This window comes from Brassica oleracea, chromosome C3 (genome assembly GCF_000695525.1).
Source record: "Brassica oleracea var. oleracea cultivar TO1000 chromosome C3, BOL, whole genome shotgun sequence".
Taxonomy (NCBI): domain Eukaryota; kingdom Viridiplantae; phylum Streptophyta; class Magnoliopsida; order Brassicales; family Brassicaceae; genus Brassica; species Brassica oleracea.
The window spans coordinates 59,579,159-59,589,913 of record NC_027750.1 but is presented as its reverse complement, the minus strand read 5'-3'; the positions used below and the strand labels follow the sequence as shown (position 1 = coordinate 59,589,913).

General features: G+C 33.2%; 1 protein-coding gene across 1 annotated transcript; it reads left to right on the top strand.

Moving 5' to 3' along the window:
• The first annotated feature begins 887 nt into the window (after positions 1-887).
• On the top strand, positions 888-6,367 carry LOC106331275 (extra-large guanine nucleotide-binding protein 2-like). Its single transcript, XM_013769597.1, has 7 exons — positions 888-2,131; positions 2,211-2,351; positions 2,443-2,547; positions 2,658-2,816; positions 2,889-3,272; positions 3,349-3,512; positions 5,618-6,367. Exons 1-7 carry the CDS (start codon positions 1,163-1,165, stop codon positions 6,210-6,212), a joined length of 2,517 nt encoding a protein of 838 aa, XP_013625051.1. The 5' UTR covers positions 888-1,162; the 3' UTR covers positions 6,213-6,367.
• Positions 6,368-10,755: the final 4,388 nt, after the last annotated feature.

Below are 10,755 nucleotides of genomic sequence, written 5' to 3'. Positions count from 1 at the left end.
GAGCAAGGACATCTTAACATACCTGTTTTTGCTTCCGGTTGTCGGTGAACTAACCCCATGAATTCGGTTATACCTCGTTGGTATTCTTCCGTAAGCAATCTCGTGTTCGGATCCAAATGAGGTCGATCGATCCAAGAACGAAAATAATTTGAAGAAGACATATTTTTTATGAATCAAATTCGTGTGTAAATAGAGTAAGAGGGAGGATGAAGATATGAAGTGAATGAAGAGGAAGAGGAGTGCTTGTATTTATAGTTTAAATCCTGCCGACATACCGAGGAAATTCCGACGGAATTCCGACGGACAAAACTAGTTCGTCGGAATTTCCTCGGAATTTTGTAAAATCCCCCAACGGCTCTCCAACGGCTATAATATTTCCTCGGAATTCATCGGTTTTTTCCGAGGAAACCCAATTTTGTGTTTCCTCGGAATTTCCTCGGAAATTCCTCGATATATTTCGAGGATTTCATTTTCCGTCGGAATGTCCGTCAGAATATCGCTGTTTTCTTGTAGTGCGTATCTCCTTGGTGACATATGGGACCATAGAAAACAACTCAATATACAACATGGACCAAAAAAAAAACTATCAAATTGTTAGTATCATTCTTCATATAATTAAGAGGTTCAAAATAGAAACAGCACCTCTGTTTACTAATAACCGCGTAATCCCCGTGCTCCTAAACCAAACTAAACCGAGATTAGACATTTATAATCGAACCAATACTAAACCAAGATTCGAACGTGTTGGCTAGGAAAGAACACGGTTTTACTAAACTACCCCTCTCTTTGACCCGCTCAACGCCTTCCGCAAAACGCACCGTTTACTAACTCACAAACCCGCGTTGACGGCGAGAATTTTCCCGGAAAAAGAACTTTCTAACTTCCTTTTCTTCTGGGGGACACAGAGAGAGAGAAGAAAAAACAAAAGAGAAAGTCTTCCCTTTCAGTCCATGATTCGTCTTTTACTACCGAGAGAGATAAACCATCTGTCTCTCTTCTTCTTGTTCACTCTTACAAACTCCTCTCCCCGCAAAAAAAAAAAAAAGCAATATCTTCTTCTTCTTCTCTCTCCCGTCGCCACTTTCCCGGAAAATCTCTTCCTCCTTGCATTAAAAAAAAACTCCAAATTTCGTCCATTTCTGTATCTATATTAGGTAAGAAAATGGCTGCTGTTTTAAGAAAGTTACTACCTTTAGCATCACCACCGATTCCTAAAAAGGATGATCACGATAGCAGTGACGATAGCAATAGTTTTCAGATTGATTATTCATTCGCCAACGAGTACAAAGGTCCTCTTATCGCCAATCTCCCACGAGCTGATCCCGTCGAAATCGATCAGATTCCCACCGCTCTTCCCGTTTCCTTCTCTTCCTTGTCGCGTGGTGTCTCTTACCCTGTGGTCCAGCCTCTCGTTAAGGTCACCAAGAAGAAGAAGAAGAAGAACGGTTTGGTTGAGTCTGCAGCTTGTCCTAGTGTGGTCTTAAAGCCGCGTCACGTGGTTTCTGGCTCATCCGCATCTTCATCAGAGGTTACATTAGATGATTTAAGAGCTGTGGATGTGGAGGACTCCGATGGTGAGGATTCTTCCATTGGAGGAAATGGGAACCGTGTGAGATTCGTTGTACCACCAAGTCAAGGCAGTGAAGGTGATGAGAGCTCTTACTTTTACGACGGAGAAGAGAGTGTAGCTCCAACGCCTAGAGCTGAGAGGAAAGGTAAGAAAGGGTCGTGCTACCGATGCCTGCTGGGGAACCGCTTCACTGAGAAGGAGGTCTGCATTGTCTGCCACGCCAAGTACTGTTTCAACTGCGTGCGGCGTGCTATGGGTGCCATGCCTGAAGGAAGGAAGTGTGTGACTTGTATTGGTCTCGGTATCGATGAGTCCAATAGAAGGAGTCTTGGGAAGTGCTCGAGAATGCTGAAGCGTGTTCTCACGGATTCAGAGCTTAAACATGTCATGAGCGATGAGATGTCCTGCAGGGCGAATCAGATGCCTTCGCGGCTTATCGCTGTTAATGGCAAGCCTTTGAATGAAGATGAGCTTTTCATGTTGCAGAATTGTCCACATCCGCCTAAAAAGCTTAAACCTGGGGACTATTGGTATGATAAAGTTGCTGGATACTGGGGCAAGGTAAGATCTCTTGTATTTATCATCAGGTTTATTATCTTGAGTACTCAGCTGAAAGACAGGTTCTATGTATTTATTACAGGTAGGAGAGAAACCTTGCCATATTATAAGTCCTGATATGAAAATAGGAGGCAGTAACATCAAGAAGGAAGCAAGCAATGGTGACACTGAGATTTGTATTAATAACCGGGAAATAACTAAGACAGAGCTCATGATGCTCAAGGTTCTTTGCCTGGACTACCTTAAGAATTAAGATTCTATTGTTTTTCTTTCTTTTTTCATGTGAAAGTGAATGTCTCTTTGCTTTGTTGTAGATGGTTGGTGTGCACTGTGAAGGAAAGCCTCATTTTTGGGTCAATCCAGATGGAACATACTTAGAAGAAGGTCAGAACCGTGTCCTTGGGAACATTTGGAATAAGGTATGATCTCTTGTATATAATCCGCCTAGTCGTTAGTCCTCTCCAGAGCGCTTAGTTACCGTCTAGGGATTTCTTGAACATTAAACCGTTATGGATGTTTTTTTCTTCAGAAAAGAGCTAAGCTTGCTTGTGCTATGTTCTCACTGCCATTACCTCCGACTTCATCTGCAGTAGAGCCAAATGTTGAGCCCATATCTAATAAGAAAAAGCTTAACAAGCTTCTTCTGGTTGGTAACGACACATGTGGCGCCACTACCGTTTACAAACAAGTGAGCTATTCATCTTTTAATGCCCTCCACTCGAAATGTTTCACATGTACTAATGACTTCTTTTTGTTTCAGGCAAGGTCTCTCTATGGAATCCCTTTCTCTGAAGACGATCGTGAAAGAATCAAATTCATAATCCAAACAAATCTCTATGCTTATCTCGCCATGGTTCTTGAGGCACACGAAAGATTTGAAGAAGAGATGAACAATAACCACTACTCTGACCAAACAGGAGATGAGATCACTGCTATAACTGTTAGCTCAATCAGCCCGAGACTAAAACATTTTGCAGATTGGCTTCTGAAAGAAAAGGAAGACGGAAACCTCAAGATATTTCCAGCATCAAGCCGAGAGAATGCACAAACCGTTGCAGATCTATGGAGAGGACCAGCCATTCAAGACACATACAAGCTACTTCGTGATACACTTCCTAGAAACGCTGTTTATTTTCTCGAACGAGTGAGTTTGTTTTCTTCAAATGCTTTCTTTGTCTATAAACGTTTTTTTGAGGTCTAACCTAAACTTATGTTTTCAGATTCTTGAGGTCTCGAGATCAGAGTACGAACCTTCTGATATGGACATATTGCAAGCGGAAGGACTCTCTTCTATGGAAGGACTTTCTTGTGTGGACTTCTCATTCCCATCAAATACTCAAGAAGTCTCTCTTGATACCGATGATCAACATGATCCAAACATGAAGTTAGTTCTGTATCTTTTCCTTGAGTTGCATTCTAGCTATATGAAACTAGGCATGGGGTTTGGGTAGTTCGGTTCAACCAAAATCTCGCCGAATTGAACCAGAAAAATTTCAGTTCGGTAATTAGTTCGGTTTTTGAAAATTTTACCGAAACTAACCGAGGTTTTTGGTTTCGATTATATTTTGGTTAAAAATCGGTTAAATTGGGGAAGTATTGGTTAGTTTGGTTACTTCTATTAGGGATAAGTATCATACATCCGAAATTTAAGGCAACCTTAACTAATATATAAAGGGATATGGTCAATTCACTTATCACCAATCTAATCTATTAATGTAGGGTCATATTTTATCTACCATTAACAAGTCTCAATAGGGCAACTTAAAGAATTAATTAATATGACATATTTGATTATTTACATTAATAAAACCAACTATAAATTTCAATTTTTCTAAATTATAACAAAATCTGTTGAGAAAAAATCTAACAAAATCTTACTTAAAAATTTAAATATTTTTATAAAATAACATATTAATTAATTTCGTAATTAGTAATATAATATTGTTATAAATCAATGTTAACTAAAATTTTATTATGAAAAAAGAAAATAAAAATTATATACTTTTTTATAAATTCTATAATTATATTTGGTATTATATAAAAATAGAAGTGCTATATGAATTAAATATGAAAAAATTATATTAAATAGGTAAATTAATAAATTTAATTTTTTAAAATTGTTTCATTGAAAAAAAATTATCACTCATCATTAAAATAGGTTAAAATTCGTAAACTATATAATACATTAAATAAAAATAAATTTATTAACATAGGCTAAAATTTTAAATCTATTCTCAACAGTATATTGTTTAAAATGTTTATATACAAAAATATAATAGTATATAATGACAAATATTAATGAAAAATAAAATTGTAATTATAATTCTTTTAAAAATTATAACAAAATATGTTGAGAAAAATTTAGACAATATTACCAAAAATTCAAAAAAGTTTATAAAATAATGTATTAATGTAGTAACAAAAGAAAATTCAAATTTATGTATACTTCCAAATTCAAAAATAGTAGTGTAATCTTTAAAAGTTTTCTTGACAAAATATAAGATTTTGAAAATAAATATTCAAACTCAAAATGATAATATTTCAAATTTGACAAAAGATAAAATCATTGATAATAAAGAATAACTTTTTGAAATGACCACGAAAAAATAAACTATATATGTTGTAAAAATTAAGGCAATATAATATTTTGAAATCTTAATTAAAAATGAAAAGAAAACATAATATCATAACATCCAAAAATATCTTATATCAATAAAATTTACTAAAGTAATATGATAGATGCTACTATGAAAAATAATAGAGCTATATTATTTAAACAAAACAATATTTTTACTTATAAATCCCGTAAAATAATAAAATAATATATGTTAAAGTATATTTTTAAAACACAACATTTAAATATAAATTATCTTAAACATATTTCTTTTCTATAATATAAATAAATAAATTTTAAAAATGTATTATAGCAAAATATATAAATTAAAGAAAAAACATATTTTGAAGGAGGTTATCTATTTGATTATTTCATAATGTTATTTTATTGTACCTAATTTGAAATATATTAACAAGTAATAAAAATTAATAACAAAATAAAATGTATTAAACAAATAAATATATATTAATAATGTCAAATAAGAAATATAAACAATAATATTATAGAGTTACACAATACATAATACTAAAATAGAAATTATATTTAAAACATTTGTAATAATGTCAAATATATTTATAAAAGGAAAAAATATCCGCACGTTAAAATCTAGTTGGTTTTAAGTTGGAAGCACATAATAAACCCGGATCTAACAACTTCAGTTTGAAATTTTGGTTAATATGGTTAGTTCGGTCCGAATGGTTAACAATTTTTTTTTTCTTTTTCAAAAACCGAACTAGCTGATTATCAAACCAAAAACCAAAGTTTTTTTATAAACCTACCGAATCGAAACAAACTTCCCACCGAAGCCGGTTCGGTTTGGTTCAAAATCGCAGGCCTAATGATAACCGTTGAACTTACTCTCTTTCTTTCTTTAGGTACCAACTCATCAGGTTAAATCCGAGAAGGCTAGGAGAAAACTGGAAATGGCTGGAGATGTTTGAAGATGCTGACTTGGTGATATTCTGCGTCTCCCTAACAGATTATGGAGAGTACATGGAATACGGTGATGGTGTTCTTGTGAACAAGATGATAGCTAACAAGCAACTCTTCGAGAGAATGGTGACTCACCCTAGCCTAGCTAACAAAAGGTTCCTTCTAGTTCTAACCAAATTCGATCTCTTACAAGAGAAAATCGAAGAGGTTCCTCTAAGAACATGTGAGTGGTTCAAAGACTTCAACCCGTTGATAAGCCAGAACCAGACGAGCAGATATAACCCTCCAATGGCTCAGCGTGCTTTTCATTACGTTGGATATCAGTTCAAGAGACTGTATGACTCACTTGTGGGACCCTTCTCGATGCGTGGAAGGACGTTTAGACCGAAGCTGTTTGTTTCTCAAGTGAGTTTGGAGAGTGATACTGTGGACAATGCAATGAAGTATGCGAGAGAGATTCTCAAGTGGCATGTTGAAGAGACGTCTATGATCCAAGAAACGTCTACTACTAGCATCGACGCCAGCTTATCCTCTTGATTCTTTTAATTTTTGTGTAGTGTATTACCATGTTTGTTTGCATTATGTGTGCGTGTGTACAATAGTTAATCTTCAAGCGTAGGAGAAGAAATATACATGATATTTGATTTTTCTGAAGAAGAAAATGAGAAATAAAGTGATTACAGTTGGGAGATTCAGTCTTTGAACTCCAATGTGAAAGGGTACAGTACACATATCCTCAAAGCAAATTTTGTCTATACTGTCTCAGGCAACCATCTAGGGCATCTAGTCAGAGAGAAATAAAAGACTGCATACATTGCCGTTGCAATCTTCAAGATCATTGACCAATTCATACAAGATTCCGTCTTTAAGCTATTTTTTCTCTAAAAATAAATGAATTTTACAATAGAGATAGAATGTATTTCTATCAAATAACATTCATTCAAATATATAGTGAAAAACAAAAAATGCTATTTTTCTCCTAATTGTAAAGGAAAAATAGTAAGATCTATTTTGGAGAAATAATTAAATATGGACTAGGGTAATTTTGTTTTTAAATCCTATTAAGAAAATATAGAGATGGATTGAAATGCTCAGAAAACGAAAAAAATTGGCTATCTAATGCAATTCTTGCTCGCAAATGACTAAACCATCACAGATTATCAGTTATCTGGGCATCAACTTTTTTTATGATATTAACCAAGATAATCCTAAAATTTCTTTAACTATTTGTTATAAGGGCAATTCTCCCAGATAGACTATTTTTAAGTTTTTCTCGCAAAAAGATCCCACAAAGAGAAAAATCACCAAAATATGTTTTATTAAAGAGCCAAAATACCTTATTACCCATTGCTTATATATATATAAATAAAATATAAAAAGAAATTTTTTGAATTATATGTTTTCAAATTCTGAATTTTTATAATTATTTTATAATTTTTATAATGTTTTTTATAATTTCTTTTTGAAATTCGAAAATGCTTTCTAAAACTATTATTTAAAATTTTTATTTTTTTATTTTTTAAAATTTTAAACCCCACCCCCTCCCCCAAAACTCTACTTTTTAACTCTAAACCCTAAGGTGTACCCTAAGGTGTACGGTATATAAATTTATATTTACTTTTTTAATGAAATATTTTGGTCATTTTGATGTTTAGATGCTATATTTGCGACAAAAACAATTTTAGAGTTATCTGAAAGTATTTCTCTTGTTTATATTTTAAATCTCCTTCTCACTTTACTAATATGATATTCTAATATTTGGCAAACAAAAATAGTTCTTAGGCGCCATTTTTTCAAAAAAAAAAAAAAGTTCTTCCAAGCAAAGAAACAGAACTTTCACGAGGACAAGAGCCTTTCTTAGCCCATGAATGGTGTAGTTGATACGCTCCCATGGCGGTTTCAGTGTCTCTAGTTCCTTCCAAGGATCTTTTGTTTTGTCTTGTCATCGGTTTAAAGATTGGGTAGGTTGTTGACGAGAAAGTGTGTTGAGTACGTTGGTCTAATTTATTATTTTTATTATCATTTATTTTATTATCGATGCTATCTAATTGTTCAGAAATTGTATATAGTATTTGACTTTGATAATTATTTTGTTGATATATAGATTAAATATCTTGCATTAACACTGGTTCTTTATCATCTTTGTTAGCTCCATTTTTGAAGGGCGTAGCTAAAATTTGTCGGTTTAGAGTATTTATTTTTAAATCATTTAAAGGTGGATGGATTGATTTAATTTTATTTCCATTTACTTGTTCCCATACTTGGTTTAATGATGTTCTTGCATTAATCGTCCTAAATGGATAATCGATATTGTGAGCTATTGAATAAATTTCAAACCATATGAAAAATGGAATTTTCATTTCTTTTGGCAGCATACAATCATACCATTTTTCTCTATATTCAGTGGTCTGTTGCTTAAAAAAAGTTTTAAAATACCAGTTTCGTTTTTCTTCATTTTCTTTTGAATAAAAGTCCTCTTTTATATATTGTTTATCAATTTCATATTTTTTAGTTATAACATTTATCGATTTAAAATATGATGGGGTAGGTGATGTTGGATACATATCTTGATCTGGTTATGCTACAGGTGCTTTAAATCTTATTGGTTCATCTTGTCTAATACTTTGATTTACACTTTATGTTTCTGAATTTGTACTAGATTGACTCGTACGATATTTAGAAAAAGAAGCTCTTGAACGATATGAACTTATTCTAGGTGGAAGCGGATCTTTATAAGATCCAAACCTTAATAATATTTTTCCATCCTTTTGTTCAATTATCTTAGATATATTCTTTTGTTCAAAATTTCTAGGAGGTTGAGTAATTTCAATTTTCCATTGATTTGGAATAGTTATTTCATCCCATTTTAATTGCTTTGGTGTATATGTAGCTGTTGGCGTATCTTTACTATGGACTGCTAGAATTGTTGTTTCTCCTTTATCATCTTGTAACAGACATCTTGGGTTAAATTCAGATGTTGATTGCTTAAAATAAACTCGATAGAGTAGTAGATATCCATGTCGTTCATTTTGAAATTTTATTTCAGGTAAATGCACGTTTAAAGTTAAAGTATTGAGTATGGTTGAGTCATGCAGACTTACTTGAATGTTAGGAGCGCAATTAAAATATACAGCTCCATTGCATAAATTTGATTGTACAGCTTCTAGAAGAGAATCTTCAAATTTTAAGAGAGTTTTATCTCTTAATAACATTAATATTGGTGAGTCAATTCATGTTCTTGATAGGGGTTTTATAGCAATTTGGATTAGGCCAAAATGAATGTAATTAAATCCTTTTTTTCTATATTTATCCAAAGCTAGAGAAGATAATAACTTGATTTCTTCAAATTCATTCTGTAGAGACAAAGTTTGTTCATGTTCTTTAATTGAATAAGCCGTTTTGAAATCAAAAGTTCCTATTTGATATATATGTTTTGGATTAATATGAGGTAATTGATCTTTTGATATTTCTTGATTAAAGGTTGTTATTTTTGACATAATTTCTCTTGAGTTAATTGTTGAATTTGAAGAGGTTGACGCATTTTTTGATTTAAAAAGTTTCCTAAACGAAGACGCCATGATTTAATCTAGGTTTAAACTCATTATAGAAGAGATACTAACCGGTTCTAAATGGACACAACTGAGGTTTACCAATGGTCTTACTGCCTTCTCTGGACTTGCTGTCTGGAACACCTACAGTAACAGTGTTTCTTTAGATGGTAAGGATCTTATCTTGACAAGTTTAAATTAGATTAATTCACAGAAATCTGTTCTCTAAAACTTTTTAAACCAAATTGCATCCTTTGAATAATAGTTTCGGCTCTGATACCATTGATTTTTACTACTTGATTTTGTTTTAATATTTGAATTATTGTTATTTTGATAATTAATTTGATAAACAAAGTTTTAATATGTATTAAACTTAAAAATTATACACAGAATACGATTAAACTTACTTTTATTGATCTTGAAATGGAATACAAGTTTTCGAGATTACAAGATTAAAACTTAAAATTTGGAAAATTTCTGGGAGTTTTTAGAGAGAAGGGAGAGCTTTTAGAAAGATGAAAGTTTAGTGAGTGAAATCGCTCGTGTCCCCTTCCTTGATCATGAATGCGTATTTATAGGCAAATGTGGCTTGAATAAGGTCTTGCAACGTGTCGTCTTCTAGTGGTGCCGACACTTGATTTAATACGTGTTGAGTCTTGAGTGGTGTCGACAATTGCTGTCAGAGACTGTTTAATACGTGGTTTTTTATGAAGATTCTAAGTTGGAATTGTAGAGGACTAGGAAGTCACTAGACCATAAGTTATCTCCAGGAAATAAGGCACAAACATAAACCAGATTTTCTTTTTTTATGTGAAACGAAACAGGATTTTGATTTTGTACAAAAGTTTCAATCTCTATTTGGGTATGATAGCCTGGTTACCGTGGAACCGAATGGGAGAAGTGGTGGTTTGGCTCTTTTTTTATAACAATGGATATCAAGTTAAAGTTTTATATTCTAGTAATAGGATGATTGATGTTGAATCGGTGGTTAAAGGAAAACAAATGTACCTCACTTTTGTATACGGGGAACCAGTACAAAAGTTAAGAGAACATGTTTGGGAAAGACTAACGCGCTTTGGTTTATCCCGATTGGAACCTTTGTTTATTATTGGAGATATTAATGAGATTACTGGGAATCATGAAAAAGATGGGGGTCCCCTGAGATGTACAACTTCCTTCATTCCTTTTAATAATATGATAAGAAATAGTGGATTATTAGAATTTCCGGCACGAGGTAACACATTGTCTTGGCAAGGAAGGAGGGGAAAAGGGAAAGGAGCATTTATGATCAGATGTCGTTTGGATCGGGCCTTGGCAAATGAGGAATGGCATTCACTGTTCCCATGTTCTTACACAGAATATTTGAAAATGGTGGGTTCTGATCACTGCCCTGTGATTGTTTTTTTGGAAGATAAATTATCACGGAAAAAAAAGGGACTGTTTAGGTTTGACAAGAAATGGATTGGACAAGAGGGTCTCATGGAGTCAATCGTGACGGGCTGGACAGAAAGTCAGGGAGGACAAATGGTGGA